General features: G+C 39.2%; 1 protein-coding gene across 2 annotated transcripts in view; it reads right to left on the bottom strand.

Annotated features, from left to right (window-relative positions):
• The window catches only part of ME2 (malic enzyme 2), a 49,382-nt gene extending 28,839 nt beyond the window's left edge, over window positions 1-20,543 (bottom strand). The window contains exons 1-6 of one of the 2 annotated variants that reach the window (XM_043888921.1): window positions 20,407-20,543; window positions 18,061-18,182; window positions 12,241-12,360; window positions 5,718-5,851; window positions 3,030-3,179; window positions 583-658 (exon numbers count right to left, since the gene is read on the bottom strand). In XM_043888921.1, the coding sequence (XP_043744856.1) occupies window positions 583-658; window positions 3,030-3,179; window positions 5,718-5,851; window positions 12,241-12,360; window positions 18,061-18,063 (483 nt within the window). In that variant the 5' untranslated portion in view covers window positions 18,064-18,182; window positions 20,407-20,543. The remainder of the gene's footprint in view (window positions 1-582; window positions 659-3,029; window positions 3,180-5,717; window positions 5,852-12,240; window positions 12,361-18,060; window positions 18,183-20,406) is intronic. The other variant, XM_043888922.1, reaches the window with a different exon arrangement.
• Between the last annotated feature and the right edge of the window lie 711 nt (window positions 20,544-21,254).

Raw genomic sequence — 21,254 nt, 5'->3', positions numbered from 1 at the left:
ACCTACAAAGTTTTAAGATGATACTGTGAACTTAATGATCCGACTGAACTTTTTCTAGGCTCTTTGAGCAAATGATAATTCAAAGATTATTTTGGTGAGGAAGCCATGCAACAAAGGCAAGCAAGATTACTGCCTATAATAAACACTGATGCCTACCAAAAGATCTTAAATAAGTCCTTAACTTTTGTTTTATGAAAGACAACCAGATTGATTAAGGATCTAAATCTACCTTGGATTTATAAGAAAAAAGACATAATGAATCCTCATCACCCACCAGAATAGAAGTTTTTCGGGCATTTTAATGTATTTTCTTTACCTAGAACAATATTAATTGAAGGCAGGAGGTACCAGTGGTACTGAAGTGAGCAGGCTCACCTTACTCACTCCAATTGCTTTCCCACGGCAAACTCGATACCAACCCCTTTTGTAAAGACCATCATGATTTTCTCAGAGCACTAAATCTGCATGTATGTAAGTATAAAGTAAAACAGAGCAACAATAAAAAAAACTGTTCTTGGAAATTGAGAGGTAACTTACATAGAAAGAAAAAGCATTGTGAAAGGAAGGTTGTGCTATTAGTACCTTAACATGATTTTCTGGCCAGTTATCCACAATTGATCTAACATGACCTCTGTCTGAGATTGAAATAAATAATCCCCTGCAACAGAACAAAAACACCTTTGCATTTCACGACAGTTTTTGTTTTTTCCTAAGTTTTTGTTCATAATTGGAATATTTAGATATTTTAATAAAAACATCAAGACACAGCGTAGTTTCCAAGCAGATTTAGCTAAGTGACACTGGTTTATTTTCAAATATTTTCAGCTACTTTAAGCTGTAATTGTATTGCTCACACAGTAGCTGAGCTGCAACAAAGATTCATTTTAAATGATGCAATCATTTTACCCAAGAAGAAATATATCCATATCTCCTGCTCAAATAAACTCAATATACCTCCATAAAATACCTCCAAAAATCAATATAAAGACATCCCATCAATGCAACAGAACATGAAACCACTAAGTAAACTACTGTTAAAAGTCACCGGAAGTTTGAAATCTGAAGAAGCAGGAAGAGAGAGAAGAAAACTACGGTAATTTCAAATAAAAAATACATTCTTGAAACTTTAGGAAAAAGGAAAAAGTTATTCTAAATACAGTATATTGTTATCCAATTGAGATAATTAATCCAGGTTTCAAAAAAGGAAGAGAGAAGGGAAAGAAGAGAGAGAAAGAAACATAGGTTCTGGACAACAGGGCAAGTAGAGATGAGGGCCAATAGGTTCTTTTATTTGACTTTCTCATTGATATCTTTTTTAAAAAATTTTGTTTTATTGAAGTATAGCTGATTCACAATGTTGTGTTAATTTCTGCTATACATCGGTGGTTCAGTTATATAAATACATACATATACACATTCTTTTTGATATTCTTTTCCATTATGGTTTATCACAGAACACTAAATAATAGTTCCCTCGGTGATACAGTAGGACTTTGTTTATCCATTCTTCTCATTGACATCTTAACTCTGGCATTACTATCCTAGCTCAAAGCAGTTTAAACAGTTTCTCAACCATAGCTGCCTAGTACAGTAGAATCATCTCATGAGCTTTTTAAAAATGCCAGGATTCTACCCCAGAGATTCTGATTTAACTGGCCTGGAGTTAACCAACCAAGACTTACCGACCATCTCCTGTGTAAAAAAAAAAAAAAACAAAAAACCCACTGTCATTGCATAAATGATACGTGGTATCTGCCCTCATCCAAAAGCTCTTTATGTTTCATGTGAGTTCTTAATTCTGGTGCACAACAAAATCACACCAGGAGCTTTAATGAAACAGCAGTACCTGGGCCCAACTCTAGATTAAAGGAATCAGAACCTCTGTGTGTATGGTGGAGGGGAGCAGGGCATCAGGATCCTTCTGTTTTCCCTTTGTCTTTTAGTCTGAACTGAGAAATGCTACTACTCCAAGTGAAAATGAAACTATAAAAGAGCTGAACAGCTGGGCCATATCACAGAAATGTTTAGACACATTAACTGATAGCACAGGACAGACAGTGTTCTCAAAAGTGTCTTCCGGGGAGTACCTGCAACACCATCACCGACGGTGTTCATTATAATCCGGACCTCCAGACCTTTCTCTGTTTCATCAGAATCTTGGGAATAGGAAGGAGAGGAAAAGTTGGCAAGGATCAACACTTTAAGTAAGTCCCACAGATGTTTCCATATGCACGTTAAAGTTTGAGAGCCACTAGACTAGAGAGGAGACTGATGACAAACGCTGTCACACGGCGTTTGAATTCCTACATTTGTATCAGTATGTAAGCAGGACATTGGAAAGATATAAGGATGGTGGGAAATGACTACAGGTTAGAGGAACAAGACAAGAAAACTCAAATTAAGTAAAAATAGCACTTACACAACGCTTATAAGTTTACAAAGAACTGTCACATCAGTTTCCTCATCTAACCTTCTCAGCAGCTCTTTGAAAGGAACTGGAATCCCTATTTTATGATAAATGGATTCAGAGGGATAAAGTAACTTACTTACTCAAAGGCTTGAGCCAACACTCACCCCAGCATCCTTTCCACTTAAAATATTTGAAGGTGCTTGAACTATTTGAAATTAAAATTTGTGTAAGATCATAAAAATGAACAAGCAATAGAAATAATGCTGATAAAAAATGAGATTTACTCTCTTAGTCAGCCAGACTGTCAAAAAGTTTTATGATTATTCTGCAGAATATGCTACCAAAATGGAGAATACTTTTTTTTCGGTATAAAAATGAACAATTCCTCTAACAATCAAAACTTAAAGAAGGTTAGGAATGAATGATGCTATTTCCACAAAATAAAGAATATGACACATTAGATTTTTATGAATCCCTTTCTGTCCAAATTAAGTTTTTGTGAGGAAGGGAACTGTGGTTGGATAAAACTGCAACATAAAAAATAGAAATGTAATCGGTGCTGTGATTTTTTTTCCTATACAATAGTAATTTGCAAAAATATTTTTAAAATAAGCCTTACTTAGGTCTTCTAAAGATGTGTCCATACTGGGAGCAGGCAAGGCCAACTGTTGGTGTATATACAATTGGCATTAGAGTTTCAATATCATCTTGCAGTATTCTGTAAAACAATTTCTCATTTCTTTCTTGTATTCCCATTATATAGATGTATCTGAAATTGAGCACAGTAAATAATGTCTACATCACACAGCATTAAAGATTTTAGCCTTTGAAATGAAATCTAAACATGTACAATCGTTTTCCTCCTCCTGGAAAACAAAACCCTATATATCCTTATGTAATACCCAGGACTAAAAAATTAAAATGCACTTAAATTGTAGATGATGATGATGAAAAGAATCAGAAGCAACAGCTAACATTTACTGGGCCCTTACTGTGAATCAGGCTCTGAACCAGACACTGGAAATGCAAAAATTACCATGAAGCCCCCACCCTTAGGGGCTTCCCTTGTAATTCAATCAGTAAAGAATCTGACTGCAATGCAGGAGACCTGGGTTCAATCCCTGGGTTGGGAAGATCCCCCTTGAGAAGGATATGGCAAACCACTCCAGTATTCCTGCCTGGAGAATCCCAGGGACAGAGGAGCCTGATGGGCTACAGTCCATGGGATGGCAAAGAGTCAGCCACGACTGAGCGACTAAACCACCACCTCACCCTTAAGTAGCTAATCTTCAAGGTGACTGACATGTAAACAAGAAAACAAAATAAAGTGGCATTCATTCAAATATTCACTAAATACTAAATATGTGCCAGGCATGATTGTAAACTCCAAAGATATAAGAAGTGCCCCTGTTCTCGTGGGGTTTATAATCCAGGAAACTTGGAAGCATTTTAAGTCTATTATAGCACACAGAAGTAGCATAAAGGAGGCAATGGTTAATTCATATAAACCTATAAATAACAGCTTTTAAAGAATAAAGTTTAGAAAACAGGGAGATGTTGGGCTGAAAAATCAGTTATCACCTTGAATTAAATATAAAATAGACTCGTTTTTTTCCCCTCATTTGTTTCTCCTCCTGCTACCATCTGATCAAATGGGAATCCATCTGGAGTCCATTCCTGAATTCTTCCTCTCCCACCCTCCCCCACCCCAACCTAATAAACTCACAGGTCCTACAGAGACTATTTGCTAAACACCTTTCACACAGTTGTTTCCTCCCTTTCTAACAAGTCTCTATACACACAACTTTCTTCTCCTGTTCCAATCTATTCTCTTAAAAATATATGTCTGATCAGTTCTATTCTCCTTGAATGGCTTTCAAACACCAGTTTAACAGGCTTAAGCTCTTAGAATCGTTAAGGAGACTTCCCTGGCTACTTTGCAGCCTCGTCTTTGTGCTGAACTTGCTCCAGAACACTCACCTTGGCACTGCAGCACATGACAACGCACCCGCTGCCTGGAACACCCTCTATCCAGGCAGAGGCCTCTACTCATGCTCTCCAAATGCAGCTGAGGTGGCACACTCTCTGGGGTCTTTTTCGGTCATCCCCGTCCCCCACCACACATACATACACTTTAGATTTTCCGATTTTCAGGTCCCATAACCCCCTACTCCCTGTGTGACCCTCATGCCACTTTTTTACTCTCTCCCCTCTGTGATGAGTGAGAGACGAAACACACATGTACATATGTATGTATGTATGTACGTATATGCTCTTTCCTGGTGGCTCAGACAGTAAAGATTCCAGGAATGTAGAAGACTGGGGTTGGGAAGATTCCTCTGGAGAAGGAATGGCTACCCACTCCAGTATTCTTGCCTAGATAATCCTATGAACAGAGGAGCCTGGTGGGCTACAGTCCATGGGGTCACACAAAGAACTGGACATGACTGAGTGATTAAGCACAGCACACACACATGTGTATGTATGTATATGTGTGTGTGTGTGTGTGTGTACAGTCCCTCACTCATCACTCTCCTTCACCTACTCATCTGACAGTCAAAGAAACCAGTCTCACTTGTCACCAATAGCCAATAATCTCCTATACTTTACAAACCAAATGAATATTTTAGTCCTATAGTCAAACTGGTCCCTTTACCCACAATACCCTGCCCTTCTTTCTCATTTTGCCTGCTCCCTGTAACATAGTGTTTCAAATTCAACTAAGGCATCACTTCCTCCAGGAAGTGCTTTCCCAGGCTGCAGAAGGCATCCCTCTTCCTCGCTGTCCTGCACACTGCAGTGCAGCTACAATGACAGCCATAGTGTAACTCTCTGTGGATGAGCTCCTGGGAGGCAGGCTGTGAGTTACCAGGGTGGCCATACATTCCAGTTTGCCTGTGACAGTTTCATTTACCTCTTTTTCACTCCCCAAAGTGTCCTGGATTGGATGATATATTATATGGCCACCCTATCTATTACTCACTTTATATCCTCAGTGGCTAGCAACAGCACACAAAGTAGATGATCAATAAAAGCTGAACAGAATAGGTGTATGCTTCTACCATTCAATTCAAACCTTAAAGCTCTGTGGTTTTAACTATAAAAAACTGATTCCTGCTGAGTTTTACTACAGTGAAAATAAGGGAATTATTCACTGAAGTGAAGGAAATATAATCATTATAAAATAAATCAACTAAAATACAAGTTTCATTATGAGACTTATTTCTCATGCCATCATAATAGTACTCCCAATTTTTCTGATCAAAACATCAATTAAAAAAAATCTAAACATCTAATCAACTCTCACTTTTCCAAAGGGCCATTCAACTTTTTCACGTTTCTATGGAACCGTAAGGCTTGAATATCTTGTGTCTCTATTTTGGGAGGTAGAAGTCCTTGAAGACCAAGCATTTGTCTTTCCTGTAATGTGAACGCCATCCCCTAAAAAGGAAAAAAATTAAAGAATTAAAAATTATTAATTACAGGGGTAGTAAATGTAATGCAACCTACCAAATGTAATTTAAACATAAACTTAAAAAGATCAGCCAGATAACATTTTGGCCCCGACTTTCAAAAATTTGTAAGATTGATCATATCTAGTACTGGTGAGAATATAGTAAAAGAATTACTCTCATACCATTGCTGGGACTATAAACAGCTCTAGGCTTTTTGAAAGCCAATTTTAAAGTATTCTTAGATTTTTTTTGTAATGCACATATTTTATTTTTTTAACTGAAGTATAATTGACTTATAATATGTTAGTTTCCAGTATACAACAGTGATTCAATTTCTTTAAACTCCATTTAAAATTATTATAAAACAATGACTATATTTCCCTGTGCTGTACAATATATCCTTGCAGCTTATTTATTTTATACAAAGTAGTTGTATCTCTTAATTCTGTATCCCTACCTTGTCCCTCTCCCCTTGCCTCTCCTTACTGGTAACCACTAATCTGTCCTCAATATCTGTGAGTCTTTCTCTTTTGTTATATCCATTTACTTGTTTTATTTTTTAGATTCCACACATAAGTGATATCATACAGTATTTGTCTTTGTCTGACTTACTTCACTAAGCATAATACTCTAGGTCAATCCATACTGTTGCAAATGGCAGAATTTCATTCTTTTCTTATGGCTGAGTGCTATTCCATCATGTGTGTGTGTGTGTGTGTGTGTGTGTATAAATATCTTCTTTATCCATTCATCTGTTGATGGACACTTAGATTGCTTCCCTATCTTGAATGCACATATAGCAATTCTACTTCTACCTATTCTAGAGAAATATTCATAAACAAAGAAGTACATATGAAGAGATTAGTTGTAGCACTGTTTCTAGTTCTCTTGTCTATTACAAACTAAAAGTCCATCAATTATGGAAGAGTTATGAACCTATGATACTTCCATACAGTTAAACATATACCTTTAAGTGTAGAGTGGAAAGACCTGCCAGATACAGTTAGGGGAAAAAGTTAAGTTGAAAAATCAAAACAAAACTCCCTATTATTGTGTTTAAAAAAACCCCCATAAACTACATGTTACATACAGATACATGCACATATTAATGAAAGCAACAGACAGTTTGAAAGAATACAAACCAAACTAAGAGGCTACCACCATGGCTAGACAGGAATGAGGCTGAACAGAGGGAGGAGGGAAGAAGAAATTATACTTAAGAAAAATTAACCAATGTAATAAACTCTTTTCCAATTTCTGTTATTCAGCTATGGGTTAAATTTTTTGTTATCAAAAAGATGTCAGTAAAAATGCCAGAGTAAGGATTCTAAAAAAGTATTTTCCTCCATAAAAGCAACAAGAACCCTGGCCAAAAGTTCACAATTCTGGAAATTAATCAAAGGTTTCAGCAATTGGAGAGCATTTATTCAAGAAAAACTCCTGAGTTTCAGTAAGAACAGAAAGCTTCATAGCATTTTAACTTTCCTTTTTCCTATTCTCCCCTCCCAGCTCCACAGTAACCTTGAAAAAGCAAACACTGTGAAGCAGTCACTTTGAAAATTAGGGCTTGGCTGTCACTGGAGAAAGGCAGAAAGGGTTGGAGATTCTTCTAAAGCTCAGTATCCAGGTAACTGTCATTGCTTGACCTGAAGACCCTATCTGCAAGGCTATCTTTATTTGACCTGACTTGCAGCTCAGGCAGTGTGAACAGCCTTCTCTCCCAGCCCCCAGAACAGTCTGATGTAAACAATCAGAGGTAATTATTTAACACACCATCTCCCCAAGGCAGTAGATAACATCTGGGGCAAACAACAGGTTAACCAAAAAACTGAAAAGGGAAACTGAAAAGTTCAGGCGGATTTTTGAAAAGCTGAGACATATTCTTAAGAACCTAGACGATCATATGCATAGCTGTAAGCATGTCCAGGAAAGACTTGAGAGACCTCTGGCTAGCCTTGAGGCCCTGTGTAAACAGGAAGTGAAGGCTGACACAAAGTTGTAAACTGCTTCTGTGCTGTGCTAAGTCACCTCAGTGGCATCCAACTCTTTGTGACCCCACGGACTGTAGCCCGCCAGGCTCCTCTGTCCATGGGATTTTCCAGGCAAGAATATTGGAGTGGGTTGCCATGCCCTCCTCCAGGGGATCCTCCCAATTCAAGGATCGAACCTGCTTGTCTCCTGCATTGGCCGGTGAATTCTTTACCTCCAGCGCCACCTGGGAAGCCCTGTAAACTGCTTAGCTGAGTACTAAAGGAACGCCCCAGACTTCCCAGGTAGCTCAAGTGGTAAAGAATCTGTTTACCAATGCAGGAGATGCAAGAGACATTGGTCTCATCCCTGGGTCGGGAAAATCCCCTGGAGAAGTCTCCTTGGGGTATGCTCTCCTTGCCTTAATGAAGTCCCACAGACAGAGAAGTCTGGAAGGCTACAGTCCATGTGGTTGCAAAGAGTTGGACACAACTGAGAATGCAAGAAAGAAAATTAAAGGCACACCCCCACAGATACACAGAGCTCCTTGGCAAAGAATGGTTCCAGGTATTTAAGTTTCTGCTTAATCATTTGCTGATTATGACGTTAACAAAGCAGAGATTTCAGTAGACAAATATAACAAGAAGAAAGAATTCAGAAATGATACTAAATAGACAACAGCAACACTACAAACCCTGGGAGGAATGACTATTTCAATAAAAAATCAAAAAGGCAAACAAACAAAAAACACACGAAGTCTGACTCATATATAAGAAAAAAGGGCAGTTAATTGAAATTGCCCCTGAGGAAGTCCAAATATTGTACTTACTAGACAAACACTTTTAATCAGTTGTTCTAGGGGAGGGATAAGTTGGAATTAACACACTGCTATATACAAAGTAGATAAACAACAAGGACATACTGTATAGCACAGGGAACGATAAGGAAAAAGAATTTGAAAAAGCATATATATGTATGTATAACATGAATTACTTTGCTATACACTTGAAACACTGTAAATCAATTATACTGCAACTAAAAAAAAAGAAAAAAGTTATTCTAAATATATCAAAAAGACTAAAAAACACCATTGTCTAACAAACTACGGGAAGTATGAGAATAACATCCCACTAACCAGAGAATATTGATAAGCAGAGAAGCTACAGAAAGGAACCAAACAAATTCTCTAATTGATATACAACTGAAATAAATATTTCATTAAAGAGGTTCAACAAGTAGATGTGAGTGGTGGAAGAAAAAAAATTAAACATTGGTCAACTGAGATAATCCAGTCTGAGAAAGGAAAAATACGGAATAAATATGAACAGACCTCAGAGGCACCATCAAGAGTGCCAACATAAACATAACAGGAGTACCAGAGGTGAGGAGAGAAAAGGATAAAGAATAATTGAAAAAAACACAATGACCAAAAACTTCCCAAATTTGATGAGCATCATTAATCCACACATTCAAGAAGCCCAATAGAGCCAATCAAGAAAAACACAAAGAGGTCTACCCCAGACACATCCTATTCAAACTGTCAAAAGCCAAAGACAAAAGGAGGAATCTGAAAGCAAAGAGAAGTGACTCATCACATGCAGGGATTCTCAAAAAGATTAACAGCTAATTTCTTATCAGAAACCATGGAAGCCATAGGCAGTGCTGAAGGAAAAATCAACTGTCAACCAAGAACTTCCCAATTCTACAAAACTACCCTTCAAAAATGAAGAAACTAAGACATTCCCAGATAAATAAAAACAGAGAATCCATTGTTAACAGACCTGTCTCACAAGAAATACTGAAGGGAATCCTTCAGGCCTAAATGGAATACACTAGACAGTAACTCAAATCTATGCAAAGAAATAAAGAACATGGACAAGATGACTACATAATAAAAAAAACAGTGTAAATATATTTTTTGTAGGTTTCTTCCTCTTACTCAATTTAAAAGACAATTACATAATATAATAACTATAAATCTGTGTTGATGGTCATGCAATGTATAAAATATAATTTGTACAAAAAAGCAGCACAAAAGGAGATAGACCTCTACAGGAGCAAAGTTCTGGGGTACTATTTAATTAAACTAGTATCAAACTGAACTAGACTGTGATAAAGATGGTAACTGTAGTTCCCAGGGCAAACCACTGAGAAAATAACTCAGAAATAGGCAGTAAAAGACATGGGAATTTAAATAGTATAATGGAAAATATTTAACACAAGCGAAGGGAACAATGGAAGACAGAGAGGAACAGAAACCACATTAGACTTTTAAAACAAACAGCAAAATAGCAGACATAAATCATACCCTACTAGACATTATATTAATGTAGAAGGATGAAATTCTAAAATTAAAAGGACTGGCAGAACTGATAAAGTAACATGATCCAATTACATGCTGACTGCAAGAGACACATGTTGATTCAAAGATACAAATAGGTGTAAAGTAAAAGAATGGAAAAAGATTCAGGATGCCAACAGTAACCAAAACAGAGCTGGAAGAGGTACCTTAGTAACAGAGAAGATAGACTTTGAAACAAACATTACTAGAGGAGGGCCTTTTGCTGAAAGGGTCGCTCCAGTTAAGAAGATACACTCCATTAAGTATATAAACATACTTTGTTAGATAACAAAAGAGGGCCAAAATACGTGAAGCAAAAACTGACAGAATTAGGGAGAAAGATAATTCAACAAGCTGAAAATGTCAATATCTCAGTTTAAATAACAGAGAAGACAACTAGACAGAAAATCAACAAGGAAAAGAAGACTTGAAGAGCATCATAAAGCAACTAGACCCAGCAGATGCTCCATCGTCAGAAGGATACACATTCTTTTCATCTGTACAAGGAATGTTCTCCAGGACAGACCCTTTGTCAGGCCATATAACAAGTCTCAATAAATTTAAAAGGTTTTAAGTCTTCCGAAGTATGATCTCCAACCACAATGTAACAAGATTAGAAATTAAAAATAAACGGATATTTGGAGAATCTTAACACACTCCTAAAAAAACCAACTAGGCAGAGAAGAAAGCACAGGCAAATTAGAATATACCTTAAGATGAATTAAAACACACACACCAAAGCTTATAGAATACAGTGAAAATAATGTTAAGATGGAAATTTGTAGCTGTAGATGTAGCTGAAAGAAGTAGAATGATCTCAAATCAATTATTTAATCTTTCACTTTAAGAAACTGGGTGGCGGGGGAGGAGAACAAACTAAACCTGAAGCAAAAAGGAAGGAAATAATAAAGATTAGAATGAAAATAAATAGAAAATGGAAAAAATAATTGAAAAATTCAAAATTAAACCAAAAGTTGGTTCTTTGAAAAAGACCTATAAAATTGTTGAACCTTTAGAATGAGAAAAAAAAAGTCAAATCACTAAATTCTTTGTGTGTCATGTTCCTCCTTGTAAGATTTTATCTAAGACTGGGAAATGTAAAAGGGTTAAAACCCCTGAGTTTTTATGTAGTTTTAAATGAACTATGTAGTTCATTTAAAAATGCTTATCCTATTGCTAAAGATAAATGAGTTGGCCACACAAGGTTTTACTGCCTATCTCTGTCCCTAGATTTAAGGGACACTCAAAACCATTTTATTTATAATGCGCAGGAGAAATCAAAATGATTATTAAATAAATAATTTTATGTATTGAGCATTTATGTTAAAAGTTGATAAAATTCTTAAATTTGCTTGCCTGGTGTTAGTACGTGAATGTGACATAGTCTAAAACGTTTGCCCTGAAAGCAGAAACAACTTTCCTCTCACCTGCCCTTCTACTCTTTTCTGTCTTCCATCGCCACTTGTTTCACCAATCCTGTCTTCTGCTCATCGACACAACGACAATGCCCTTCTGATTTACATAGTAGAAGTGTACCCCCTTCAGCTGATCCTGAGTTATCTTCCTTCAAACACAATATTGATAAAAATCCCTTAACTAGACTCTTCATTGTGCAGGTAAGCATAGTAGGAAGAAAAGAAAAGGCCTCTTCTATTTCTTTCCCTCCAAGTACAGTGAGAATGAATGATCCATCAGGGATTAGGAAGTTATAGAACATTTATTCATTTATTTATAAAAGCAATAAAATGACTAAATGAAGTCAATCTAAATATACTGCAGCTGGCCAAAAGTCTTGACCAACCTGCTATTCTTGGTGTTTTTTTTAAGCTATAACTAGGAAATAAAGTCAACTCTTTCTAGGTGGTAAAATTGAAAGGGTGAAATTTGGAAGGTATAAAGCAACCCTGAAAAGAGAAAAGTTCATGTAGGGGGAAAAAAAAACCCCACTTCCGAATAGTTTTAGTATAAAGCCACACAATACAAATCTTTCGTACTATATCTGTCTAAAATATATCAAACCTTTACCAGGAAGAGAGAAAACGCATGATAGTGTTAATGTTACTAACCTTGTTTGTTCTCGGGTTCAGCATAAGCGGCTTGCCTTTCTCTTTTGTGTGCAAATGGCGGCATGCCAGAGCACAAGGAGTGGCAACTATTTTAAACCTGGACAACATCTTTTTTCTCACCTGGGAAAAACAAAGCAAATAAAGATAATGAGGAAAAAAAAAAAGATAATGAGAAACCTATTATAGAACTGTAGGTATATCAGGGATGAGTTTTCAAAAGCAGATTTAGAAAGCTTCACTTTCCACAAATGAAGATGTTTTTCAAAATACATTTATGTTTCTATAGATAGAAGGGATTATAAAAGAGTAAGCAACAGGGCGAAGGCAAAGATTTATTTCTTCTGACAACAGTTGAAGTCCTTCAATGACAATAATCATTGCTACTCTTTACATCTTACCTACTACAGTGAGCCAAATATTTACCCTTTCTCTAATTCACACAAGGGTGGCAGGGTATGAAACATCTAAACAGTGAGTGTTTACATGGAAGTAAGTTCAATGTAAACAGGTGTGGGAGAGTTTAGGTTGAAGGTAGAAAAGTAAATAACAGAAAAAAGCCTGGTATATATACATTCAGAGGAAGAGAAACTGATTCTTAATCTAGACTTCAAATTTTAAGGTACTAATATAGTCAATATTTAAATTCAATGTACTAAAGTGATTTTTGTTTCTAGAAAACCTATCACTGACTATTTTAAAATCATGCAAATTGGCTAGAGAACATGTTTTTGTCCTTTCACATTCATCACAAACATTATGGGAATTTTTCAAAATAGAAAACTAGATAATACATTAAATGTTAAGTATTTACTGATGAGAATATATAAAAGATTCTTCTGTGTGTCAATTCTTCCACTAAAAATCAATTTACAATGCTCATTTCTTTCATCATCACAAACCATCGTAATTATCACACAACAGCTTTTTAACATGGTTTTATTTGGCTGTGCTGGATCTTCGCTGCTGCCCAGGCTTTTCTCTGGTTACGGTGGGCAGGGGCTACCCCCCAGTCGCAGTGCACGAGCTGCTTTCTCTCTGCGGCGCTTCTCCTGTTGTGAAGCACAGCCTCTAGCGGGTCCGGGCTTCAGCACTTTCGGCTCCGGGGCTCTACAGCACGGGCTCAATAGTCGTGGTGCACAGGCTGAGCTGCCTTGCGCCATGTGGGATCTTCCCGGACCAGGGATCAAACCTGTGTCTCTTGCATTGGCAGGCAGATTCTTTATCACTGAGCCACCAGGGAAACCTCTATGCAACAGCTTTTAATGGAATTTCTATTTGTGAAGAAATCCAGGCTATATATGGGGGTGCAGCAAAATCATCTACATTAGGACTTTAAGTTAATTTTTAGGGAGCAGAAATTCACATCACATACAATGTACAATTCAGAGGGATTTAGAAAATCCATAATATTGCACAACCACCTCTATCTAGTTCCTAAACATTTTTATCACCCCAGAAGGAAATACCACACCCATTAAGTGGGTGTGTTCCCCACTATCCCAGTGCCTGCAACCACCAATCTGCCTTCTGTATTGAGTTCACCTATTCTGGATATTTTATATAAATGTGGTATCTAAATATGGCTGCAGAAACAAGCAATCTAAATGATCAAGAATCATGAGAGATGGGAATGAGGTTAAGGGACAGGACAGACGTTGTTTAAAGGCACAAACGTCGGACTCTTCCAACAAGAGTTGTAAGAGAGAAGTCCTAGAGATCTAATGCCTGGTGAACACAGGCAACAATACTGTATTACAATCAAACCTGCAAGGAGACTAGAGCTTAATTATTCCAATCATTGAAAATAAGTTATAATTATGTAACATGCAGAGTGGCTAATTATCAGCACAATGGCAATATTACAATATATAAATGTATCAGATTAATATGTTGTACCTCTTAAACTTTCACAGTGTTTTATGTCAAATATATTTCAATAACAGTAATTTTAAAAATCATGAGAGATATACCATAAAATAACTGACAAGTTTTCTTCAAAAATGTTCATGTCATGAAAAACACTAAGTAACAACTACAATTCAAAGAAGACTAAAAAGACAAGACACCTAAATGCAAAATCTGATCCCAAAAAATGCTATCAAAGACATGATTGGGGATAACTGGCATAATTGGAAAATATACTATAATTTTATAAGTATTGTATAATTTAAAACTTTCCAAGTTCGATAACCATATTTAGAGGTATCCCTGTTCTAAAAATACACAGTGAAGAATTAATGAAGTATAATGAAATATAATGTTTACAACCAAGTCTTTCAAATTATTTCAAAGTAAATTTTGAAAAGACAGAAATTGAAACTGTAGCGCTGATCATGTTTCAGTGGGTCTTCCAGGAGAGAAAGCATTATCTTTCACAATTAAAACTTTGGTACCAAAAGACTGGATTAGTATTGTAGTCTAGTGGTGACATAGGCAAATCTAAAATAGAGTTTGAAAAACTTTCTAATTTAAAATCAAAGACTATCTGAAAAAAAAAAAGAAACATTTTGCCATACCACAAGTATAATAAAATATATTTGGTCTTGGTCCCCAGTTCTTGGCACAGAGCTCCTAAAAGCCACCGGAATTTTGAGTGACAGGAGTATCTTTTGCTATTCATAGGGAGACCCTTTTGACTGTACCTGAGTTTATGCTACTGAACTCACTTAGGATGAGCCCACTAGATAACCTCAGAACAGAGCTGATCACCAGAAAGATCAAGTAATTATTAGAGCAGAAACTTTGCAGTACTACTCCAGGTCCCTAGGGAAAAGGAGTGGGACCAATAGAGATGAAGATACATAAAGACTTCTGAACAAGGAGAGGTGCTGAGCTTTCAGGTTGGTGAACACATCTAGGTGTTCGGGGTTGACAAGCCCAGAGGACAAAGAAGGGCCATGCCCTCCTGAATCCAGCCCCAATACCCAGACCTATGTATCTTTTCCATCCATCTGTTCCTGTAATGTATCCCTTTATAATACACCAGTAATTGAAAATAGTCTCTCTGAGTTCTGTGAGCCAGGAGAGCAAACTATCTAACCTGAGGAGGGGGGTGTGGGAAGCCCTGATCTACAGCCAGTTGGTCAGAAGTATGGGTCAAAACCTGGGACTTTTGATTGGCATCTGAAGTGAGGGCAGTCTTTCTGAAGTGAGTCCTTAACTCGTTGTCTTGGAAGCTATCTCCAGGTAGAGAGTGTTAGAATTCAGCTGAAGCACACCTTCTGCCTAGAAGGTGAGAACTTCCGGGTGTGGGGAAAAAACACACTTGGTGGCCACAAGAACTGAGCCTGCGAGTAGGAAGAAACAAGAGTTTTTCCTTTCAGTACTTAAGATCAACATTCTGACATAAAATCTTCTATCTTCAGTTCCTGGCTAAAAATTTGCTTACATCAAATACTGAATTTATTCTGTAAAATAAAGACTAACCTGTCAAATCTACTCCATAGATAACTGTAATGATCAAATGAGAGAACAGATGCAGCGAAGTATAAGACTTGTAGAGTGGTGTCATAACACTCAAATTATTACTTTATTACTAAGTGACAGAGAGTAAAATAAAAAATAAAAGTAACTTTAATAATGTCTTTAAAACAAGTAGGCATCAGTCAAAAAGCAATTTAAGGAGAAAATCCCATTTCTGCCAAAAATAGAACCAAGGACTAAGGAGAGAGAGACAGACAGACAGTAGGCTTAATACCAGCTGGAGGCAACAAGATAAAAGGGGGAAAATGCACACCCGAACTCCTCATATTATAAGATAGGATGAAAGAATTGTAGAAATGAGTGAAGTAAAAACAGGAAACAAAAGAAGGTGGGGCTTCCCATTTTGAATAAATATGAAAAATCAAGCTGCTTACTACTCTACGAGAGTTTCCTGGATGTTGAGGTATGCCTGTGGTTTCTTCCTCTGGTGTGTCATTCACCTTGCCTTGTGGGGGGGCGGGGGAGGGGGGCAGGAGTCCACACTCTGGGTGGTATTTCTAAACCTGACTGGGACTGAAACTGCTAGGTCACTGACTGCTGAAGATTCCTCTCCCCAGCTCCCTAGCTAGGGGTAGAAAGCAGAAGTTCAATGAAATGGAGACCTCAATTTGAGTGAAGTCATGGTGCAGTGGTCAAGAATTTGCTTGACAAGGCTGGAGACTCCGGGTCAGGAAGATCCCCTTAAGTAGGAATTGGCAACCTGCTCCAGTATTCTTGCCGGGAAAATTTCATGGACAGAGAAGCTTGGGCGGGTATAGCCCAGGCGGTCGCAAAGAGGCGGACACAACTGAGCATACTCTCTCTCCTCCTGGTGACCAGGTGCAGTGAGCATAAGCTCTGCAGTCAGTCAGAATCTGGACTCAGCTAATTACCAGTCTGGAATCATTGTGTCACCCAAGCATTCCCAAATGGTCTCTGAATTCGTGTCAGTCTGGAACACATTTTCACTGACCTATAACCAGATGAGAAAAACTGGGACGATATAGTTTTTCACAACACTAAATTTATTGTCTGTTTTCATGTTGTAATTATCATCTTCCTCCTTTTTTGGTGGTTTAAAAAAAAAAATTTCTTTTTAAAGGATGGGGATGGTAGATTACAGTGCTTCAAAAAAGGTCCATAACGTCGACAGAATTAAAAGTTGGGGATCTTACATCTGATCTGAATTGCCCACCTACACACACACTTCTTTTTTTTTTTTTAAACTTGCTGATGAAGTCCAAAAGTCTGGGAACCCCTAACTTGAAGGTCTCACTTTTCTCATTAACAAAATAGGGAAGGGAAGGGAACCTATTAAACAGCTGCGTGCAGTTATGATGATATTTAAATACAGTATCAAGTCCTCAAGGCTTCCCAGGTGGCTCAGACTGTAAAGAATCTGACTGCAGTACAGGAGACCCAAGTTCGATCCCTGGGTCAGGAAGATCCCCTGGAGAAGGGAATGGCAACCCACTCCAGTATTCTTGCCTGGAGAATTCCATGGACAGAGGAGCCTAGCAGGCTACAGTCCGTGGGGTTACAAAGAGTCAGCCACGACTGAGTGACTAAACAGCGGCAGTAGTATCAACACCTTAGAGCTTTATCATCATCATAAAGAGCTTGACCACTTCACTTGGTTCATTCAATAAGATCCACATCCAGGCAATCTGGCAGAGTGGTCGAAAGTAAGCTCTACAATCAAACCACAGGACTGAAATTCTAGCTTTGCCCCTGAGACACTACTAGCTCCAGGATCCTGACTAGGTCACAGTTAAGTCTCAGTCTCCTCGAGCTGCAGTTATCTCATCAGTCAAACAGGGATGATAAACAACAGGACCTACTAAATAGAGCCATTTTAAGATTAAAATTATATAATCCATGTAAGATGCTTATCACAGTGCCCTCTAAGTATTCTATGTTATTTATTTACATGTTATTGTTACTAGTAGTAATAAACTAAGGAGGTCAAAAGGTGCCTTCTAAAAGGCTGTTTCTGAATCATCTTCCAAAGTGAAATGCATTTTAAGAGGCTACAGAGTTTGTATATTAACGATAGTTCAATAAAAATTTGTCTAAAAAAAGAACCCTATATAACTTTAAAAACATGAGGCTATGAGGATAATCATGGCTAACATTTATTTAAACAATTTCAAATGAAATCATTAGGTCAAGAATGAGAATTTGGATAGCATACAGATCCAGGCAAATATCAAATGTTATCCTAAACAATATCTACATAATCAATATATTTTTCATAACTTTAAAAATTTGTATATATTGATCAGAACAGGTGTAATAGGCAGGTATAATAATCAAAATGGTTACTTTTGAATAGTTAGCTTTTAATAAAATGCTTACCATTTCATTAAATCAAATGTGGAGTAACTTTGATATTTAGTATAAATTTTCTCCAGTATTGATCCTTAGTAAACGCCTACACATTTTAGTGTTATTTTTTAAAATATGGTTGTTGAGGTGGCCTGAAATTCATCAAAACAGATTATAGTTTTAGTTTGATATAAAACGTAATGCAGTTTAAAATAGCTTATTTTTTATATGAAATTAAATACAATTTATGCACAAACAGCTTCACAGTAAGAGTTAATTTACAAAAGATATTCTCAAGTGGTAAACGGGTATTTCCTTTATGAATTTTAAAGTGTTTTCATAACAAATATATTGAAAGATAAGCATTATATATAAACACCTTGTAAGAGTGAAACCTATAAGCAGTTCTTTTTTAGGAGAAACTATTGAGCAAGAATAACTATCGGGTGGCTCAGGTGGTAGAGAATACACTGGCAATGTAGGAGACCTGTGTTCAATCCCTGGGTTGGGAAGATCCCCTGGAGAGGGAAATGGCAACCCACTCCAGTATTCTTGCTTGGGAAATCCCAAGGACCAAGGAGCCTGGCAGGCTACAGTCCATAGGGTCGCAAGAGTCAGACACGACTTATCAACTAAACCACTACCATTGAGGAAGAAGTTTTAATTCTCAAGAGAATGTAAAACTTCTACAAAAGCATAGCCCAGCATTTTCTCCAACATATGGTAAAGATGTATCAGCATTTCTTCCCTCTATGCTTAACTTTCAAGTCTTTATTGCTACCATAAAAGAATCAGATACAGGTTACAAAGCAGTGCTCAAAGTTGACTATTTAAAGGTCCACTACTAGAAGAAAATTGCTAAACTTTTTTTCCTTTATTTCTGCAACCATGTAATAAAACATGTAACTTAACTAGTTATAGTAGTTACACAATATATATTTACCTAGCATTTGTGTGTGTATATATGGGGAGGGGTAAAGAAACGACTGTTTCTTCTTTAATATACAGAAAGCTTGGAACCAAAGATCAAAACTTAGGAGCACAACACTGCAATTAGCTTCACAACATGAACAATGTTTAAGGAGCATACAAGGTGAAGAGGAGGCTGAAGCTATTAAGTTAGACTGCCTGAGTTTGAATCCAGGCTTTGCCACTTAAAACCTGAGATCTTGGGCAAGTTACTTAATCTTCCTAATCTTCCTTTGTAAAGCATGCATGCTCAGTCGCATCGGACTCTTTGTGACCCCACAGATAGGAGTCCACCAGGGTCCTCTGTCCATGGGATTCTCCAAGAAGGAATACTGGAGTGGGTTGCCATTTCCTCCTCCAGGGAATCTTCCGGAGCCAGAGATGGCACCTGTGTCTCCTGCGGTCGTGCATCGGCAGGTAGCTTCTTTACCACTGAGCCACCAGCTTCCCTTCCTTTCTAAACCGGAGATGATAAAGAATAACGACCTCAGGGCATTATTTTGAGATAACTCTTGCAGGAAACAGCGCTCCGGCCTCTAAGTAACAATTAATACTTGCTTCCATTGTTATCGATTGCAACACTGAAACAAATTACAGTGCTATCAACTGTTTTGTTTTGAAGTGATTGCCATAAACATTAAGAAGATACACATATGAGAGAACGTGCTCTGTAAGGAAGCACTTCTGTTGAGATTCGTTATTTGGATTAAGTTTCTTCTCACCAAATGGCAAAAGAAATTTTCTAGAATTATCTTCGGAACCAAGAAAGTCAAATCCAGGACCTCACTGTGTAAAATCACACAAGCAGAAATGGCTATCACCTGCGTCAAAGAGACACCTGCCAGTCCTAGTCCACAGATGTCATTTCACATGGTCAGAACCGTTCCGATCTTAGAACTTTCTAGCCTGCGACAAACTTCCTTTAAAGCGAGGAAACGATCCAAACACACACACACACACAGTGTCTAACTCCTGCCATTAATCCATCCCTGCAGAAAATGAGAACTATTTGACAAAGGGATACACAGCCACAAAATCGGTCTTTAAAGGGAGCGGGAATAAAGGGTAGAAGAGATGCTCTCGCTACGGAGGCCACCGGGCCTTTCTCCGGGTCGGGAAGGGGGGCGCCCTGGGACCAGCGAATCTCGCTCGGTTAAGTCGCGTTCCTAAACCGTGCGCAAGGGAAGAGGTGTCCACGGTCAGAGAGGGTGTCGCCGCTCCCCGACCGCTCCCCGAGCTCTCAGCCAGGGCTCGACGAGCTCCTTTCCCTCCACCCCGCCCTCCCATCCGCCCAGCGGGTCCTCGCGGGCCGAACGCGCGGCTCCGCCCGCCGGGGTGAGGAGGCCGGCGCCCGCTCGCATCCCGGAACTCCCGGCCCCGGGGGCCCCAGCAGCGCGCCGCCCTTACCCCGCTTCTGGCCCCGCGACAGGTGGTGCTGCCGGCGGAGAGGCCGCGGCCCCGCAGGCCACCCGGACGATGCTCAGCTCCGGCCGAGGACGGCCCTCCCCTTCCCGAGGCTTCCCGGAGGGAGCCGGCGCCAGCTCAGGCTCCGACCGGCCGGCTCTGCTGGACTCGAGCCGAGGCAGCCCGTACACCCGCGCAGTGAGGAGACGGACCTGGGAGGACCGCCGCCGCGGCCCCATGAAGGGGGTGAGACTGACGGGCGCCCGGGCCAATGCGGAGGCAGTAAGCCAGCCTTAAGGGGCGGGGCTTCGCCGCCGGCGCGCCCGCGTCCCAGCCTCCAAGGACCTTCCTCTGCCCCGTAGCCTGAGGTAACTGTTTGGGGGCCTGGCCGGTGCCTTTATGGGCCCGATCCCCAGGAGTGAGCCCGCAGGCGTGTAGGGTGGGAGGAGTCCGGACACGCAGAGGACAGCTGCTGCCCCACGGAAAGAGCTGGGGCTGGCTAACTGCAGGCTTCCCATCTCGGCGGCGGGCGCTGGGGTCGGTCGGGGAGATGGCCGCGCGTTCGCGCGAGAAGAGGCTCTACGCAGGCGCGGGCGAGGCCGGGGATGGGCTGTCGGCGGGTACCAGGACCCGAACCGGGGAAGCTACGAAGGCTGGGCGTGTGGGCCGCTCCTGGACTGCCTGTGGAGGCAGGGAGAGGACAGCAGAGATTCGAAGAGCAGGATGCCAGCCAGGAGAATGGAGACGAGGAAGAAAGCGGGCCTGGGAAATGTGAAGCCTCTGTCCTTGAGGAACAACTTTATGTTTTTGAGCAATTTTTGTCTGCCTTCGAGTTGCTCTTCTGCCAAATT

This window comes from Cervus elaphus, chromosome 27, assembly GCF_910594005.1.
Source record: "Cervus elaphus chromosome 27, mCerEla1.1, whole genome shotgun sequence".
Classification (NCBI taxonomy): Eukaryota; Metazoa; Chordata; class Mammalia; order Artiodactyla; family Cervidae; genus Cervus; species Cervus elaphus.
This window is presented reverse-complemented; position numbering and strand designations above follow the sequence as displayed.